The sequence below is a fragment of the Daphnia pulex genome, chromosome 4, assembly GCF_021134715.1.
Source record: "Daphnia pulex isolate KAP4 chromosome 4, ASM2113471v1".
Lineage (NCBI taxonomy): Eukaryota > Metazoa > Arthropoda > Branchiopoda > Diplostraca > Daphniidae > Daphnia > Daphnia pulex.
The window spans coordinates 6,897,909-6,917,604 of NC_060020.1; the positions used below are offsets into that span (position 1 = coordinate 6,897,909).

At 42.2% G+C, this 19,696-nt stretch overlaps 2 protein-coding genes and 2 long non-coding RNA genes across 4 annotated transcripts; 1 reads left to right on the forward strand and 3 right to left on the reverse strand.

Moving 5' to 3' along the window:
- Positions 1–9: 9 nt before the first annotated feature.
- LOC124192541 lies at positions 10–2,642 on the reverse strand. Its single transcript, XM_046585898.1, has 6 exons — positions 2,512–2,642; positions 2,288–2,439; positions 1,887–1,919; positions 1,729–1,814; positions 845–1,643; positions 10–781 (listed from the first exon to the last, which is right to left on the reverse strand). Exons 1-5 carry the CDS (start codon positions 2,640–2,642, stop codon positions 855–857), a joined length of 1,191 nt encoding a protein of 396 aa, XP_046441854.1. The 3' UTR covers positions 10–781; positions 845–854.
- A 4,019-nt stretch (positions 2,643–6,661) lies between these two features.
- LOC124191995 lies at positions 6,662–8,896 on the forward strand. The gene is made up of 4 exons (XR_006873539.1): positions 6,662–6,838; positions 6,904–7,127; positions 7,195–7,591; positions 8,363–8,896. It is a non-coding gene; the product is annotated as an uncharacterized LOC124191995 (long non-coding RNA).
- A 3,263-nt stretch (positions 8,897–12,159) lies between these two features.
- Positions 12,160–13,050, reverse strand: LOC124191952. Its single transcript, XR_006873518.1, has 3 exons — positions 12,934–13,050; positions 12,660–12,844; positions 12,160–12,589 (listed from the first exon to the last, which is right to left on the reverse strand). It is a non-coding gene; the product is annotated as an uncharacterized LOC124191952 (long non-coding RNA).
- A 490-nt stretch (positions 13,051–13,540) lies between these two features.
- LOC124192542 (lysine-specific demethylase 3B-like) lies at positions 13,541–19,695 on the reverse strand. Its single transcript, XM_046585899.1, is given in 13 exon segments — positions 13,541–14,418; positions 14,503–14,679; positions 14,760–14,899; positions 14,991–15,285; positions 15,355–15,594; positions 15,665–16,465; positions 16,532–16,780; positions 16,880–17,264; positions 17,349–17,536; positions 17,615–18,105; positions 18,158–18,289; positions 18,426–18,932; positions 19,071–19,695. Coding segments are annotated over 13 exon segments (4,239 nt in total). The 3' UTR covers positions 13,541–14,409.
- Position 19,696: the final 1 nt, after the last annotated feature.

Here is a 19,696-nt window from a genome sequence, read left to right on the forward strand (position 1 = left end):
TGACCCGGTGTCCCATTTTACTCCAGTCTCCCCTAAGTAAAAAAAAAACTAGTCCAACTCCTTTCAAACCGTAGTTATTCATACAAATGTTACTTTTTTCAAAAGTCACCGTCTACACCTTTACCGCACAGCTAAAATATCCCAACTGCTTCAATAACCCGTCACTTTACTTTCGCCCATTTGGATCGACTAAAACTTCAAAAAGATGGAAACCTACAAAAAAAACCGTGCTAGATAGCTCACTATAACATTCGGTTTCCTTGACATTTATAATTTATTGATTAGCTTTATGGTGGGGCGAGGTAGAAATAGCAAGATAGATAGACGGCCCGATGTTGAAAAGACAATCTTGAAAAAAGACAATTCTGATGATGTCTGCGTTTGAGCGAAATCAAAAATTATTAAGTTGTGGAAGTCATATACAGATATGGAAACTTTTAGTTGGTCATTTGAAGAAGAGGATCTGCTATCAGATGGAACTGATTTTTTGTATTGTGGCAGAGCAACTTCCCGGTTAAACCTAGGGGGATGAATTCCTGGATGTTGACTGGATGACAAGTGGATGAACTTCTTGGATGAACTTTCTTTCTGATAATTGGCGAGATGAAAAAAGCCTTGTTAAGGAAGGCACAGAGGAGGTGGGCATGTAGTGGTCTTTTGAAGTGGAATTAACGCGGCTGTTTTTGGAAAATTCACATCAGATCAGACTCCTGAATCTGGAACAGATTTTCTTTAAATTTCGCTGAAACACTGAATGAGAGTCCTGGTAAGCTGTGTTACACTAGGCAAGCAAATATAAATAATTAAGAATAATAAATAACAATATTAATTACTTCAAGATTACCAATTGTCATCTATTTCCTGTGAAGCCGCATCTTATTGTTCTTCAACGAACTTTTTTGCGTTTCTTCTGATTCAATTCGCGACATTTTTGAGTTTTTTTGAACACTTGGACCAGGTGTTGGCTCATTTGTTTTTGATCGTCTTTTCATTGGCTTCCTCATAGCCAGTTTTTCATAGTCAGAGTCATTGTCTGATATGTTCCAATTGGCACTTGGCGAGGACGCTATCTGTTGTTTTCCGTCTTGCTTATTTTGGTACTTTTCCATGATCTTTTCCAAACAAAAGGAATTTTTTGGTTCAATGGTAAAAGTCTGTCTTTTCTTGTGACTACTCACAGCCAGATTTTCTAGTCCAGAGTCATTGTCAGAAATACTCCAATTGGAACTCGGCGAGGAAGCAATTACTTGTTTTCCTTCTTGCAATTTTGGCGACATTTTGGCGAACTTTGCGACACTTGGACCGGCTTTGGGCTCATCATTTAAAGCATCTCGTTTCTTCTTACTACTTATAGCCCTACTTTGTTGGTTAGAGTCATTGTCCAATACGTTCCAATTGGAATGCGGCGACGCAAATCGAGTCTGACAAGGTGTCATCTCTTCTCGTTCTTGCAAACAGGTATCGCAAATGAATTGCAATGCATTTGAGTCCATCTGTGCTGCTATAGATGTTGTCATGGCAACGCAATCACCGTGAAACCACGCCAGACAGTCGCCACATTCTAAGGCAAATTTTTCTGCAACATCTGTACCACAGTCTTTAGCGCTACATTTTTTGTTGGAAAAAAATTTTTGCACGTTATCCTGCGATACATGAAAAAAAAAATCATGAAGAATTACTATGAATCAATCAAATGATAAAGTATATTCCTTAGAAATTGTTTATTACCTGTATAATCGTCTGTGAATTGGGTCTTGTACCCCCCACTAACCTTGTTCTTCCTTGTGGTGGCCTACCGTAGCGTTGTGAGCAACCTAATAAATAATTGTTTTGAATGAAATATGGAAAAAAAAACATTTATGTATTTTTGGAATACTCAAAATTACCTTTGATAGCGGCGTACAGGACAGCTAAGTGGCCTTACGAAGTTTGCCGTACGGAGTTAGGTTTTGCTCAATTGCTTCAAGAATGTCTGCAGCCAGTACCACCGTCTCATGGTTAGGTGATGTGCAATTCTGCGTGGATTCCAAGCCATAGTAAAAGAAATACAACGAATCTTTAGGAATACCGCGGCGATATACGTCTTCCAAGAAAGTTTTCTAAATAATAAATAAATTGTTATGAAACAAAATTACACCTCGACATTATTTCCATTTGCCAGAGTAGAAACATGAAAAGAAACTCACCAAATGTTGTGGTGAAATTGTTAAACAGGCAGGTTGAGACATAATCAAAACAATTATGTCCATCGGACGGTACTTTAAAATTAACATTTCCGACAAAATACCCATTGGCAACCAATTGTCTTTTGAATTCGGTGGTCGGAAAAATCTGGATGAAATGATAGATATAGCACTTGCTGTTGCAACAAATACCCCACCATGCTTGACCTTCAAGGGATAACCAACACGGTTTGTTTGACCGAATGGCCCATAATTTCTGCAAAAAAAGGAATAAGTAAATTAATGTAGGTTTTAATAAATAACAAAGAAAACAATTCCAGTAACTAACCTCACGCTATTTGTAAACGCTTCTTTTAATGTTCTGAAGTGATCTTCTTCTATAGCGTAACAACCCCACGAGGATCTAGCACAATAAAATGCCCACGTGACTGGCTTTCTCTTGGGATCGTCTTCAGTCATTTGTGGCAGAACATATTTGGGGGGGGACATATGCCAAATTACTTTGAAAGCATTTGGTTTTATAGCATGGAAGACAAAGTTGTTTTCCTGCATCAGTAATTTTATCACAGCAGCGCAAACATCTATCACACTTTGGTCCAGTATGCACCAACAACGGAGAACGACGTGTTAACACCATCGATTGTGCGATGTGCATCAATCCGTGAATCGGAGATACCAGCCAGCGAATTTCACTACATACACTTTTTAGCGATTCACTTTGTAGCAGCGTTGAATCTGAACCTTTCAGTGTTTCAGCAAGAAGCGAGTATATAGATGTCCATAAATCGCTGCATGTAGTATACTTGTTGTTGTACCCTTTCACGCAATGAAAAGCTACATTCCCATACACCCCGCAGCACGAACAACCAGTGGCATTTGTTCTTTCCTTCACCTCTTGCTTTAAAACATCTTTAAAATGTAGTTTTCGTTTATCTAGGATTTAAAACAACAATAGAAATAATTAGAGATTTTTCGTTATATTGACTTGACCCAATGACATCTTACCGCAATATTTCAAAGCCGCTTCAGATGATGATGACAAGTTTTGACGGAGAATTTCTAAAAATTTTCCTCTATCTTTGGCAACAGGTTCTTCTTTTTTTGTTTCTGATTTTGCCTTTTCTTTTTGGCTGAAAAAATTGGCATAAACATTTGGTTGCGTTATATCATTTTTTCTCACAGCATTTTTGCTTAATAAGTTCATGATTTTTTCAGACATGTTTGAAAACACTAATGAACAAGCACTAAGTGGCTGAGGCAGAGGGGAGGTTTTTTTTGGGCTAAACTGATTGAGTATCCAGTAATTGCAATCGTCCTTGTTGCCCTTTCTGCGTGGCACCTTCACAAAGTACTTGTGTTTATTTAACATTTGGCGGAGGCTTCTTTTCCATCCATGCTTGTAGTCCTGGTACTGCGGAAAATTCTTCAAAATGTACTCGTAGATAGCGTAGGTAGACAAGCGTTTTTCGGTGCTACTCTTGATGGCCATGACGGCCATGGCGTTGTAGTTGCACCTGAGCGAGGCATTCTTTCTTCTTTGATTTTTCGTCGCCATCTCTCTTTTGATCCGTGAGTTTGGTCCCCTCTTCGCTCTCGTAGGAGAGGTGGGATCTGTCGCTGTCGTCGTCGTCCACATCACTGTTCGTCATCACGATAGGCGGTTAGGGGACGATACGGGAAAACTGAGCGCGACAACCAACAAGAAACGGGTAACCAAAAAGAAATAATGTCATCAAGAGCGAAACGAAAACAGCGTAACGGATAAAAAAAGAAAAAGATAAAGAAATAATTCATCGACTTTCTCCGGTTTCTATTGTTATTAGCGCAACTTTCACCGTGTGTAGGTTTTGCGATTGAAATTTTTTTTTTAATTTTCATCCCGCGTTCCTCGGCGGCGGAATGTCTGTAATTCCCGATGGATTCATTAGGGGTTTGAATTGGAGAGACGAGCTTGAACAAATGGATAAAATGCGCACAAAAGGAATCTGCGATAGTGAAATACAAAAAAGACAAGCCCTCCCTTTCTCTCAAGAGAATTCTTTTGAATGGGAATCCCGCGAGCGACGAGTACACGAAACGAATTAGTAAGAAACACAACACACACTTCTTTTTAAAAAAGTCACAGCCAAGCGAAAATTCTTCTAACCTCCGTGACTTTTATCTTTATTTGTTGTTTAATCACGAATTGACGTCACCATTCACTTTTTTCCCACATTGATAAAAATAAAAATTCCCGAAAATAGGAAAATGACAATGTTTTTAAGGTTTTTCTATGGGACCCAATATTCTCTACTTTCCAGGTTGTTAATTCACGGCAATGGCCCGAGCTTCACGCGAAATGTAAACTATCATGTCGTGTGTACGACTCCACATAAAAATGAAGGGGGGAAAACAAAGGGAAATGCAGCGACACGTCAAAATAAGGTGGTCGAGTCAGGATGGATCCAGCCAGCAATCGGTGGACGTCAAAGTAAAAATTCAACAGAAAATGGAACTCTTTTCCCCACTCTGACCCCCAAACAACAAAAACAGGCTGACACGAACGGCGGTTTTCAAATGATATCAAGGCTGCAGAGTTATCAGGAGTCGATCGTTTGTGGCCCAGGGTCTCTACCCGAAAACAAACAAAATGCCACTTGACAAAAAATAGACGGTTGATTGGGCCACACACACACACAATCAGCAATTTTTTTCTTTTAAATATTATGAAACTTGCAACAAACAAAAATGTGCTATCGAATTTCCTGTCGGTTGAGACGCAATGAAAGTTTTTCATCTGGGACTGGGTGTGTGTGGGTCCCGATAGATCTTATGGGGCTCTTCGGGATCTGTTTTATTTAGCCGTTTTATCTGGCAAAGCAGCATGGCTCTAGACTTGTTTGAGGGAAGAACGGGGAGAAGAGGGAGAATGGGACGAATGGGGGAGAAGAGGAAACGTGGGTCCCCTTTTTTTTCGTACGCCCTCCTCCCTCCCACTCGTCCCATTCTCCCTCTTCTCCCCGTTCTTCCCTCAAACAAGTCTAGAGCCATGCTGCTTTGCCAGATAAAACGGCTAAATAAAACAGATCCCGAAGAGCCCTATAGCCAGGTGATTATAAAAGCGGATCTTACCTTCAACCAAAAATGACGGGAAAGGAGAGAGAGAGTCTTGATATGGATTTCCAGTGGAGTCAGCTGCTGTCCAACACACGGCACACATACATAAACGCCACGGTTGTGACGTATAAGCCGTTGGTGTTGCTGCTCCTGCTTTCGGACTCACTGGGCGGATGTAGCCGCGTGACCCATAAACGTACCAAAGTTATTTGATCCGTATGGTCACTGACGATGGTCTCTATGCTATAGACTCTCTTTTCTGTTTCACAGAACACACAACAACACACACGAATGCACACACAGACACACAGTCGTGACACACGGTTAGATTCACTTGTTTCATAAAAAAGGTACAATTGAGAGGAAATGGTTATAATCGCACGAAAAAAAATTTTCTATAATAGTTGACATAAAAAAACATTCCGTGTAAAACACAAAACATGGAAGAGTACAAAAAGGGCATCGTCGTGAGAGCCGCAAATGAAACGCCCCGCCTAGTAGTCGGCGAGTCGCTAACCGCGGGGACAAGTACATATGCCCAACAGCATTTCCTTAATAAGGCGAAATTTCAGTAAGCACTATCCTATGTTACCAGCACTTGCCAATCACGCTCACAGAAGTTGATGAAAAACTTTTGTGTCAGCTTGTAGTCAAAACGCTTGCATTGGAAAAAAACACTTACATTGACAACTATAACTCTAGATGTTTGAGATGAAGAGAAATGAAATGATGTTGGAGATGTTGGTGACTCTAGGAAAAAATCAAACTGAATCTCTTGGCAATAAGAATAAGCTACTCCCATGGACTACTAAAGCTAGAGGACGGGACTCACGTCCTATCCCGCCGTGTTATAGCTTGTCGGGTGGATTTTTAATCATATTTTTTTAAGAAGAGTCAATCGATAGAGATTTTAAAAGCTATTCTAAGTCTCCATTTGAAGCACCTTTCTTGTGAAGATATTAAATTAAAAGATATTTGCGGTTAAATTTTGAGGGGACGGGAGAGGTGTTCGTTGGTTGTCTCCACCTAGCGCTAAGAATTCTAAACTATGGTTTTTAGAAACAAACAGAATCCAGAGAATCACCAGAGAATCACAGATAGCAGACGCACCTAATCAAACCAAACCAAAACAAAACCAGAGAATCATAGAGTGGTAAACCAACAATCACCGCTAGGCGGCGACAACTAACGAACACCTACGTCAATTTCTAATTAAAATATCACCGAAATTAAATATTTACCGCATAGGGATAATTTAATAGACTGTAGCTCTTTTTGAAGCTCGATTCATTAAAGTAACAAAAAAAAAATGGTAGCCGACATAGGATTTGACGAAGTGACCCGTCCTCTAGCTTTAGTAGTCCATGGTTAATGTCATGCTACTGTGATTGTGCAACTAACACAAGATTCACAACTCATTACTAGATGTCGCCACTGTCGTTCTTGTTGTTTACGTCCCCATGTTATGAAACGAGACGAAATGGGCGAAACAAAAATTTGTTACTAATTATACTTATATTCCTGTGATTTCAAATACCAAATTGAACTTCATATCTTATGTAGGTTCATCTTGACCTAGTTTCCTTATTTTCATATTATACCAACTTATTTCTTCAAATTTTAGATGCACAGCTAATTAGCTGTCAGTCATCCCAACAAGTTTGACTTTTAGTGCTCAGCCACTTTCCATCCATTAGATCCTCATGCTGTCAAAAGCCTAAAACTCATGTTTGAAGCACACATATAGTGGAATAAAAATGTTCAAAATAAGGTATTTTCCCATTACTGTTACCCCACCAACCAAACTACGTCAAATGCCTTTACTAAATCATCACCCATATAATAAAGGTAAGCATCAATATCACCTATCTGTCTAACCTAATGCTACTGCAATACTTCATAACACTTTCTTTAGCATCAGGAAATTTATCCCACCGATGGAGTAATGCAGTTTGTAGCTGTAATTCAATTATTACGGGTTTTCATCATGAAGTGTGCTTCTTAGAAAAGATAAAGATTGATATGCTTTTTTAATTTTTATATTTTCATCAATGTAACACAATTTTTTTTTACAGAGCACGCAAGATCCCCATGGACATCCTTGAGTCAATGCTGGATTTTATCTTTGACAGAAGAGGGACTTCCAGCAACGTTCTGCTCCATCCTTATCTTCAAGACGTACGCTCATACAGCTTCACTGCTTCAGCGCTTCTTATGCTGCTACACGTCAACTTTTCTTGCTTCACTGGCGAGTTGGATCACTTCAGTTGCTGTGACACACCTGCAGTCGCTCACCAAGGGATTATGGCCAGGTACCGGACAATTGACTTATTTTCTTAGATTATCTACTAGTAATCTATTTGCGTTAAACTCTCTGTCTTTGTAATAATTCCAAATTCTTGCGCGTAAAAAAAGTGTTAGTGTGTTACTTAAGACGAACGTTTCTTTTTAACGCTAGATAGCTTTTCGATCATTTTCAGCTTTCAAATCTCTTTAAACATTTATCGGCAGCTGTTGTGTGAAAATTTTTTATTGAAAACTGACGATAACTATTCCACCAACAAAGCTCACTTGTTAGATTTTTCATGATGTGTTTTTATTTTCTACTTCTGGTTTTCTCATTTCAGTCAGTAGTTCAGTAAATATTCACTCTGCGCACAAAAGAACCACATATTCGTGATCCTCATCAAATTTTTAGTAAAGTTCATGTTTTTTTTTGTACATACGCGTACTTCCGGTTCCAAGAATTTTCCTGCAGGGAAATTCTCGATTTTGCCCAAATTTTGGATTTCGTTTAAATCACACCGTATCGACCCCAAATTTCATGGAGATCACGAATATCTCTCTTATTTTGACGGGAGCTCAATAGTTAAGTCGCTATCGCTTACTTACGGTATAGTTCCGGAAAATTTGCATGAATCTAGCAAGTCAACTTTGTTCTGCTTACATTTCTCGATAGTGCCAGCCAGATTTTAATCAAATATTAGTGTGCTGTTTAAGTTTAGAGCAAAAAATCTGATCCTTGTACCAATGTGTAACTTTAATTGCCATGTCATTTAATAAGAAATTGTTTTGTTTTTCAGGTTTATATGCAGAGGAGACGTTGAGAAGACCGACACCAAAAGGTCGCCGGTATTTCAAAAATGTCAGCGCGGATCATCATTTGTTGTTGGTAATATGTATTGTGTTAGTTAACCCGTTGGTTGCCACGCCTTTGTTCCACCATGTTAGCTCTGTAGCACGGGCCGCGCTGTTCGGTCTCGTGGTTTACTTTCCGCGGGGTCTGAAAGTCGCATCAGCCCAAAATTCGCCGCAAGGCGCCTGTTAGGCAATGCACCATAGGGACTTACCCCTTGTCGATACGGTGATGGATTCTAGAGGTTGTGCATTCCATCTTCTCCTGTCACCGTGTCACCCCGGACTTGTCAGCAATGGCAAGTCCCACTTTGGTCATGGATCCTTCAGACGTGGCGCGAGTAGTAGAGAGCGCCATACAACCTACAGGTTGTATGGCGTGGCAGCCAACGGGTTAACTTAAGTGTATGTATGTATTTATGTGACTGTAAAATGTGGTGGAATTGTGGGTGGAGGTGGGACAATAAAGCAATTCCTTTAAAGTTTTTGTTAGCTGTGTCTTTTATGTTTAACACTTTTACATATCTTACAACTTTGAAGTTTTACATAAAATTTAGGCAAGTACCTGATCAGCTCCAGACTCTTCCAATAAACTTCTATGAGGAACCGAACGTTCTGCCAGGTTCTGCCATGAACATCTTGGTTACGCCAATTTATGTTGCAGATACAGAATTATTAACTTACTAACTTTATCTGAAAATGAAATTCGTCCAAGTATCAGAATATGTCCGAATGCAAAGCAAAAGCCTGAGACATGAAATAAGATATATCCAACAAAAATTATAACACGTCACAATGTCAATAGATTTGGAAGTGTTAAGAACTCGTAGAAGATGGTTACCATTAATAAAATTTATTTCCTCATTTTAAGTGATAAACAATAATTGCAAGTGACAAGTTACTATTTTGACATGCCCGAGAAATTTAAACAAGACAGAAATTTCGGCTCTAGTATTTAGGAACCTCCCTGTAGTACACTGGAGAAGCGTAGGTTGTGATGTAATATCCAGGTGCCTTAGTGGTGTAGTAACTCGGGGCAGTAGAATACTTCTGATGTTCGGTGTAGCAGGTCGGATCAGCGTAAGTAATTATATAATACTCAGGTGCCTTGGTAGAGTAGTAATTGGGAGCTTCAGTATAGCAGCTGAGGGCAGCGTGAGTCGTGAAATATGCGGAAATATGCGGCCTCTTTGGTATAGTTCCTGGGAGCCTCGGTATAAAAGGCCGCTGCCTTGGTGGTGTAATTCGGGGCAGAATTATTTTTTTGGGCTTCGGTGTAGTAGTTCAGGACATCTTAAGTCGTGGTGTACTACTCTAGGACCTTGGTGGTGTAGTATCCGGTTGTTGCGTATGTTTTTCGTGCAGTAAGGCGGCGGCGTTGCGGTTTGGTATCCGCCATGCGCAGGAGACATCGGTACACCAGCCGCCGACCCAGCCATCAACGACACAACAACCACAACGGGATAGTTTACTAGACATTATTCAATAATACGAGGCATATTAACAAAAAGAAAAACTAGTTAAAATTGATACAAAAATCATTTAACAGAACATTTACCCATGATTGCCAACTGATAAGATGAAGAAGGTAGTTGGTGACAATTAGTACGATGAAGTTGTGGCCATGTCAGAGACGTTCACTCTACGGATTTCTATCACCTTTTCTCTCTCCTTTAATAAGGTTTTCTCTCGTGGTGAACATCAACGATGAACACCCGACAGCAACACAACGCCATCATTAACTATACAATAAACGAATTGAAAATTAATTTTCGAATACAACTGATCATTTCAACAATTAAAACAAGATAAAATTGATTCTAGACTCGAATTACACATAATATTTACCCATAATTACTAATAACACGATGAAGACGGCAGCTGGTAACAATTGATGCGCCTACAATTGTTGCCGCGTCGGAGATGCTCACTCGACTGATTTATGTGGCCTTTTCTCTCTCCTTTAATACGACTTTTTCTCACCCTTACCTCTCAACTCGAGCCTTGCGGCAATTGTACCTACTTTATAATGGTGAAAAACGTCCCGTTCGCACCCAACCTTTACCCCGTCGCAGTACGTAATGATCTCCGTGACCTTCGAGCGTGAAGAAAATGCAAATTGGCCTTTCCTTCTGCAGTTGGACGTTGCTGGGGATGGGTCTACAAAAACCAATATCAAAATGAATACCAAATGGTTTTCTAACACGTCTCGTTCTCACCCAACCTCCACACCACTGCATGGCACGTTTTATGTAATAATCTCCGTGACTTTCGATTGTTAAATGCAAACTGGCGTTTTCTTCTGCAGGTTGACGTTACTGGGGATGGGTCTACAACAATATCAAAATGAATAACATAATGCTTATGGCTTTAAACTCACTTTTTACCAATTGACACTTTCTTCTTCTATCATTTGACTCGTTTCTTCGGTGAATGAATGAATCTTACATTTCGAACCGCTCGAAGGACTTTTTTTGAAAATATTCCTCTGCAACCATATCTAAGATTCAAACACATTACAATAATACTGCGCCACTGCTTGTCAACAACTATCAATAGATCGAGTTGCTATTAGCAACACGAATGAAGTTGTAAGTTTTTTTTACCAGGTTTTCTTCACCTTGCGTGGTGCCGTGGTCGACCTGGGCGTCGTGACGTCAACGTCCTACCTACCAACTGGTCGTCTAGGTTTTATCAGTACTTACGACTTTTATAAAATATAGGGTAGGTGAACCTCCAAGTTTCAAAATCAGCAGTTGACGGAAACGATACATTGAATAACGAACGTAACAACATTACAAGTTTACAAGTGCACATCCTGTGCAAATCCCAGTTTAAAGATCAGGAGTTGGTGGACACGACAAACTAAATAACGCATGTGTAACAACATTACAACAATATACTCACGTTGTAGTTGTAATGTACCTTTACGTAAAATAAGTGTAAGCGTCGCAGTTTTTTGGATGATGAAGGTGAAAAATAACAAAAAAAAGGTTAATTAATCAACATGCATTAAGATAGTGAAAGCGATGAGAGCAGAGAAGAACATTTACATTTCTTCTTTTGGTTCAACCATAGTGCTCTTGAACAAAAAGAGTAATAATAAATTATATTTAAAAGCCCAGTAAATTTCTATGATTATTGCACGACATGGTTCACTTCGTGTTCAAAACGTGTTATAATACCAGATCTTAAAAAAAATGAAATCTCTATTTAAAGTTTCTTAAACAGGAAACTAAAAGAGTCGGTTACTCGGTTGTCTACCACTGACACTCTCTTTGATAAGGCCACAAATAATAATTGATCCGCATTTAATCCAGACAATTCAAAATCACGTTTCGATCACGTTCCATTCTAAATCTTGTTACCTGTCCTCTTGTCAATAGAAAAATGTTTTGACAAGAATCTAGTAAAATAGTGTTTTTAAACAAATTATTGCATTTTTTCACTTAACCTTGTGAATTCAGGAACCCCTGTTAAACTCCGCAAACGCAAAAAAATACTCGCGGTCACTGTTTCCAATTTTTTTTACACTTGCTATTATGATAGATAATAAACTAGGGCTTATAGTATTATTCCTAGTTGACAGAAAAATCCATCAAATAAATCCTGAAACCCTGAAATGCTGAAAAAATAAATGACAATATAAATTCATAACCAAAACAGTCTTACAACAGTTTTTAAAATGTATAATACCACCCAACCACATCTATTTAAAAATTTGTTTTTGTGTGGCATCACTATATAATGATAGAAGTTATAATGTAATGCATTATTACAGAGCCATAGAAAGCCAACCAAAAATAAGTAAGAACCCTCCGTATGGCGTGTACATGAGAATCCAGCGTTCTTCAGTTAAGGCATAGTAGTAGCATGTGCCAGAAAAAATCAAGGTTCCTAGAATCAGGAGGGTACCAGTCTTGTGAAGCGAAAAAAGATAAATAATTGGTGTGCTCAATTCAGTTACTTTTCCAAGAATATGAAAAACTTAACAAGATTATTTAACAAATAAATCTAATATCTTATTAAGAGAAAAAAACATATTATTACCAGTTGAGGTCTGCGGCACAGTGGAACACCCAATAAAGCAATTGAATGTAGAAAATGATACTTATTGTTGGCAGTTTCGAAGACCTGCTTGAATTCATTGGTGACATCTTCCTTTTTCAAGAAAGCTGTCAAAAACAGAGGATAATAATTGAAGTTGAAACATTGTACAACTTAAACTAAGGGAAGTCTTTATACCGTGTGCAGTGCACCATATGCTCCCAATATTACTGCAGCTGCTCCTGAAAGACCAGCGAGTCTCAAAACAGGATGCCTGACTCTATAGCCATTTTCTGCATTTCGTTAACTGCCAAATCAGCCTTTGATTTCGCCTGAAGAACAAGTTCCTGCTCGATTTTAGTAACTGGGTCACTGGTTGAAGCCTGTGAGAAGTTAAACAGAGAAAACAGAAAAGGGCTTGAAATCTTCCGTAATAGAAATTGTAGGATCTTTAAATGCTGTCAAATATTACCGAATAACTACTGGAAAATATTCCAATCGCACTTTGAACTTACGAATTTCTTGGTAGCTTCAACAGCATCCATTTCATAACAACAACTGGTTAGCTATCTTGGACTGCGTTGTCAACTCGCAGAAATCGATCGAACAAACTCACCGAGGAAATGGCGAGGAATCGACGAGTACGACAAGCGAGCGATAAGGATTGCCGGACTGATACGATGTCCGGATGGGCCGATTACGAATAGTCGGTCAAAAAAATGAGACGTTAAACGGGTGGATCGCAATAGAATGCCCATTAATAATCTGTCAAAAAATAAGAAAAGCAATTTGCAACCTGTAAATCTTGAATAATAAAAAATGGGTTGTTACAATCGGATTGTGATGGATGGCATATTTTTCTGACCCGCTTTTTACCCGATGGCTCGTTGGTCAGAAAACGATGACCCAAAACCCTTAGGGAAAAAGAAAATTAAAGCAAGAAAGTACCAGATTAGTAAAATACCCGGCCCAGATCCCCAGTCATTCCGACAGTCCGACATATTTTGTATTTAGAAAGATTTGAACATGAAGACTGCGTCAAGTATCAAACAAATGTGAATAATGGGGAACAGTATCAATTCCATGTTCTTAAGCGATATTGTATTGTAATTACAAAACCAACAAGCCTGTTCCATCCGCACGGGTTTTACAAACATGAATGACACATCCATCTAAAACAATTCAGAAAAGTCGAGAAAACACAGGTTCATTGAGAACACAGACCAAGATACAATCAAAACTGTCCACTTCGAGACCAAAGTATGCATAAATATCTACAATATTTACAACTGCCTCGTTGAATTTTGGTGGGATCGAACTGGACAAAAAGAACAGGACGGGAAACGTTTTCCAATGTTTCACATTTGATATCATCACGGCGAAGCCGTGAAAATCTTGTTGAATTACATGTACAAAAACAAAAGGAGGGAAAAAGTCGATAAAGAAAAAGAAAAATCAAAAAGATAAGATAGAAGTCCCACCGAACTTGAGATCAATGCTATTCTATTTCATTCTCCCAAGGCACACATACCTTCAACGTAACAAGATTGCACACTGTGCAGCCCATATCCCGTGTTAAGATCTCTTCCGATAGTTAGCCTCACTTTAATAACGGCTGTAAAATAGTAATAGCAGCCTATTTTTCTCTCCTTTCAAATCAATAAACTACATTGAATTTGGGCACGATGACAGTTTGGGACTAATTGTTCGAATCAGTGCCGGACTGCCGGTAGCAAAGGATTCATAGATTTTCAAAAGCTCCACGAATGTTACGTTCTTAGCGTGGGCTAGCGCCGCTATAGAATCCTTCATCGCGTGGTAGATGATGTTTTTAATCTGAAGCTTATCCTCGTGATTGGTATGGGAATCAGAGAGGTGGCGGAACTCCTGGGCCGTCAGCTGGAAACAGTGAGCCACCGTCTCGGGAGAGACGAAATCCCCCGCCACTTTAATACAACTGTGAAGGTTTCGCACCCAAAAGTAATCGACATAAGAATTAATGTTTTGTACGATAACACACTTCATTTCTCGGCATTCGTACCTGATGAGGCGCTCCCGCGGGGATGAAAACTGTGTCACCCAAACACTGAAGAATAGCGTAGCCAGCCACTCCATATTCCTTATACAATCGTTTCCTAAGTTCTCCGTTGAGGTACCAGCTCTGGTCGTGAATAGGATCGTGATGAGGCTCGAGCCGTTCTCCTCGTTCCAGAGCAACCTGCGACGCACAAAAAAACGAAAATTGAATAAGAAACTGCCGTAATTCAAATTCAACTTTTTTCCCCTCGAAAAAAATACCTTGTTCAAGAAATCCCGAATGCGGTCCGCATCTCTGGCTTGATAAATGTGCCACAGGGCGCCGGGTATTTCCCCACCGGTTTCAACTCTCGTTCGAGTAAGGAAATCGCATCCCGACTCTTCGACTGCCTTAAAAGCCTCTGCAATGACAAACAATGACAAGAGAAATGATGAAATGGTTTTTCTTTTTTCAAAAGGAAAGAATGCAGGAGAGGATTTCAAAACCATTACCCTTGATATGCTCTTCGCTGTTGGCTTCCTTGGGTAATCCAACATAGACCATGACGTTGGCCGCGTCCGAGACGTCAAGGTGAAGATTGGTCGTCCCTTTGGAGCATAGTAAAGCCGAGCCGTAAGCATTGTACATTTTGGGGCCGAGATCCGGCCGCACGAAGCATTCGGGCAATCGGCCAGCCAAATTCAAACGTCCATTGCGATGGGTGTATTCGGCCAGTGGGAGGGCTTTCATCAAGTCACTGAATCGAGTTGGCAACAACTCGGCGAAATCATCACCAGGAGGCCAATCCTACATATACGAAAAGGCAAATTAGCGATCAATATAATCACACACTTTCTCTTCCCATGAATGAAGTACCTTTAATTTAAGGAGCATCGGTTGACCCTTCTCGTCTTTGAGTCTCTTTGTGAGACGCTCGAAACCTTCCCAAAACTTCCTCATGGGTTGATTGGGGACAGTGATGCCTGTCATACAGTTAATGAGGTCGTTCTTGATGTCCCCAAAGTCTTTGAGAAAGGAATCCGGATGCCAGATGGATTGATCCATAAGCTGGGTCACTCCAGAAACTACGACAGGCTGCCCTCGTTTCCAAGAGTCCTATTATTATATAACGATTGAGAGATTAGCACTTGGAAACGAAGAGAAAAACGGAACCCATCAAACCCACCTGGAAGAGTTTGTAATTGTTGGGATTTCCGGGGTCATGCAATCTCAGCAACTTCCCCGTACAGAGCCACGAATGTGGGATGTCTGGATGAGCTTTCAATGATTCCGAAAGAACCATGATGCGAGGTGGAAGCATTCCACGACTCAGTACCGTCTTGAATGCGTCTCCACGACGCTTAAAGTGCACTAATTCAACGTCAACTGCAACCTCTTCAGGCTCCCCATTAGAGTATTTGCCTGGAGCGGCAGCAACGGCGGCAGTGGAAGCGTTGGGCGAAGACCCAGCGGCAGCATTTACGGAGTTGGAAGCCTCGGGACTGGGTTCACGATCGACTCCTCGTTCAATGACGCAAGAAATGACATCTTCAAGCGTTTCCATGCGTTGCCGTTTAGCGACAGGGCCCGTGTTTTGTTCAGAATTCTTGCCAGAGCTGGTCTTGGGTGCCGGGCGGATGAGCAGTTCTCTAAGCGTTGAAAAGTGTTCGCCACCTTCCTCTTCGTCGCTGGGCAAATCGGATTCACCATCGGACCCAATTGCTGTTGCTGCTCCATCAACAGCCTCACCTTTTACAGCAGCACCACCGTACCCGTTCTTTGACTTGCCCGGCTTCTTTTCTTTGGTTAAAGCCACGTCAGCCAACACGTTCAACAGTGACGAACCGGTTTGGTTGCCCCCGTTCTTTGAGTCCGACTGAGCTGGATTTCCATTGACAGGTTTCACAGATTCAGAATCGACGCCACCTTTACCATCGGCGTCACCGTTTGACATTCCGTCGGTTTTAGAAGATCCGGCGTTCAAACTCTGCAAGGAAATTAATGAAAAATTAGTATGAAAGAACCTCACCATGAAAGACAATGACGGACAAACCTTGCAGATGCCATTGGACCCGTTGTTGACAGAGCCGTTTGACTCGGTGGTTTCGACAGATTTCTTGCCTTCGGGGCAATCACAAAACTCGGCTATATTCCACTGCTTCCGGTAAGAATGCACCAGTCGTTCCATGCACTCCAGAGCCTTGCCTGCTATGATTTGGGTCGGCATCAACTTGTCTGGGTCGTGTCCCGATCGACTAGTACAAAACAACCACCCGTGAAGATCACGCTCTTTATCCTTTTCCTGGGGAAATGATGAAAGATTGTTTGGAATTTTGGCATCCTCATTGATATAAAGCAAGACTAGGAGAGAGAGAAAGAAAAAAGTAAAAATATTCCCTACCTCTTTTTCGTCATCCTTGTTGCCACTTCCGCTTCCATTGGATGGGGATTTGGCAGCCTTCCGCGTTTTGTAGCAATCGATGCACACTACATAGCCGCATTTTCCGCACGCCCAGTGGAAATTGAAGAGAGTCGTCTCACATACGTCGCACATTTCACGCACTTCCTGGACAACTCGTTTCCAGGCTATTTGTTGTTGAACTGTGTCACCATCCTCCGCCTCAGCTGCCAGCGCCTCGGCCTTTGCTTCTTTTTCCGTTTGAACCATCCAGCAAAACTGGTCGCCAACGTGGGAGAGGAGGAAGAGCGACATGTCAACATCCAGCTCTTGGACAGACTTTTCCGGCTAAGGCAGCCATAGTCTCAAGTCATCTTCAGATGCATCCCTAGAAAAATAAGCCAAAGACATTGATTTATCGGAACGATTTGAAAAACAAAAGAAGAAAGAAAGAAAGGAAAACAAAACATACTTTAACGGATCGGAAAAGCCAGCGATGGCCAACTGGCCCGACTTGGTGTATCGTAGCCGCCGGAAAGCGTAGAAGCGGCAAAAGATGTTGGCATTGCTTTGCTGTTCGTTCCTGCGTCGTTGATGAGGAGTGAGACGGCATTCGCGGCACTTGGCCTAACGGGGCGCGACTTCCCAACAGGGAGCATCCTGTGAACACGAAAAGAAATGCGAGATATGACGATAGTTATCATATCAAGACGGATGGACGGATGTAGTACGACTTACCTGAAGAAAACTTTCGCCGCTCTTTTTCAGCACGGGAACGGGGGGTTTGTTAAAAGGATTGCGCCGACCCTGGCTTGGCGTTGGGCCCAGACGGCGATGAATTTCCTGGGGCGACGGCGGCGCCAGTAGATCCTGAAACTCCTCCTCCTGCCCGGCCTTTGCGGACTGGTTGGCCCTCTTTGCTGCTGCTGCTGCTATCACTGTTTCTCTGCCGTCCAGCCAAAGAGCCGCGACCTGCACCACCGGCACCAGACTTGCCGCAACTCTCCTTGAGTGCAGCCACGGCTCCGCCCTTTTTCGTGCGACCTCCTCCGCCGTTATTAACGTCGTTTTCCGATTCCGAGGCCTCCCCCTCTGAACTGCTACCTCCTGTCGATGAGGCTGGAGTGGCAGATACGGTGGCGGCCGCTGCTGCAACCGTTTTGGCTCGCTTATCTTTGGTAGCCGCAGCAGTTGCTCGTGGCTTCTGTTTGCCTGCTCCGGATCCTCCTCTCAATCCCAGAGACTCGCTCTCATCTGTTGCGTTTTGCGGCGAACCCTAACCGTTGATCTCGCTCTTGACGGAAGAAGTTGCTTTCCGGGCCATTTTCAGCGGGCCTGGGCTACTCCGGTCCACTGGCTCCGGTTTTATATCAACGCTGTTGAAAGTTGGTTTCACAACAACCTCGTCACCACCTAAGCATTATAAAAAAACAAATAAAACCATTTTATCAGTTGACGTTGTTTTTTTTTACGACACGCACCAACAACAAAAAAAAATCAAAAAAGATAACAAATCCCACACGCGACAGATAATAAAAAAAAAACATACCCGTGTGTCGTTGAATCCAAGCCTTCTTTAACTTGTGCACTGCTGGTTTGGCGCCGCTGCTGCTACTGCTGGACGTGGCATTACTACTACTTCCGGGGTTACTCCACGTGCTGTTATTGGATTGTGTTGTCGGAATTGGCTCTTGTTTGACTTTGACTTCTTCCTGTTTGACGACGACGACAGGTGCTGCAACCACTGGAGGGGATCGGCTTACGGCAGTGACTCGATCTTGTTCCACAGGTGGTGGGGTAACTTCAACACCGGGCTCGCTCTTTATAACCAATGGGCGACTGGAAATTTCTACCGGCCGATCGATTGGATTACAAGTTACAGGTACTGAAGACATCAAGAGGGGTGGTGTATCTGATGGATGGCGCGGAGTTGCCAAGCCCATTGAAAACGCACTGGCCGGATTACTGGGTGGTTTTACTTGAGCCGTGGCACTCGTAGAGTATCCAGCGTTAACTAATGCAGCCACGCTCATCAATGGCGCTAAAGGGAAATCAACTGGCCCAAGATTGGGGTAAGCCGGCATGGAAATCTGCTGCGGAGGTTGTGCCTGCTGCTGCTGCTGTTGATGATGGTGGTGTTGTTGCTGTTGTTGCTGCTGTGGTTCCGGCCGTGTCTTCTTCGATTGGGCTTCACCAGTCGATAGGCGGGCAGAGGAAATCAGCGGAATTGGAGAGTCCTCTCTATAAGTTCCCAAATCGAGTGGTTGTTGCTGAGGCATAGGCGGCCCAGGGCCACCTCGATTGCTTGCGCCAGTGTTCAATAGAGGTTGGGGAGGAGGAAGTTGATGAGCCAGTGGTGAAAAGGTGTTGTGTGGGTAAATCCGAACATCTCTTCCACGTTCTCGCATCTCTCTCTCACGATCTCGGTCCGTATTCCGGGCAGTGTGCGCCGGGGGAGGTGCCGATTCCGGTTGACTTGATTTGCTTGGAGTTATGAGTGAAAGAGGAATCGTTTGGTCTGGCCGGCACTGAACTGATGTTCCACTAGAGATTCCAGCCGATCCGACCACTTGGACTCCAGCAAGTCCTTGCCGACCATAAAGAGCTGCTGCACTTCCAGAGCCCATGTTCTGCTGCTGCTGAAGCGGTGACGGGCTTGTCTTCTTTTGAATGGCCGATGGAGAGGTGCAAGGAGCAGGTGCCGTTTGAGGAGCCGGGCTATACCTCATAGCAAGATAGGGAGGAACGTGAGCAGCCGCGGCAGCTGCTGCTGCCGCCGCTGCTGGAGACCGAGAAGGAGAAACGGAGGGTGGAGGCATG

What these genes read in the sequence shown, in the direction of transcription:
- LOC124192541 (XM_046585898.1), bottom strand. Translation starts at nt 2,642, where the DNA reads ATGACTGAAGACGATCCCAAGAGAAAGCCAGTCACGTGGGCATTTTAT. An exon ending in AGACAATTGGTTGCCAATGG is followed by an intron (nt 1,920 to 2,287) that starts GTATTTTGTCGG and finishes AAACTTCGTAAG; the next exon opens with GCCACTTAGCTGTCCTGTAC. An exon ending in ATTCACAGACGATTATACAG is followed by an intron (nt 1,644 to 1,728) that starts GTAATAAACAAT and finishes CATGTATCGCAG; the next exon opens with GATAACGTGCAAAAATTTTT.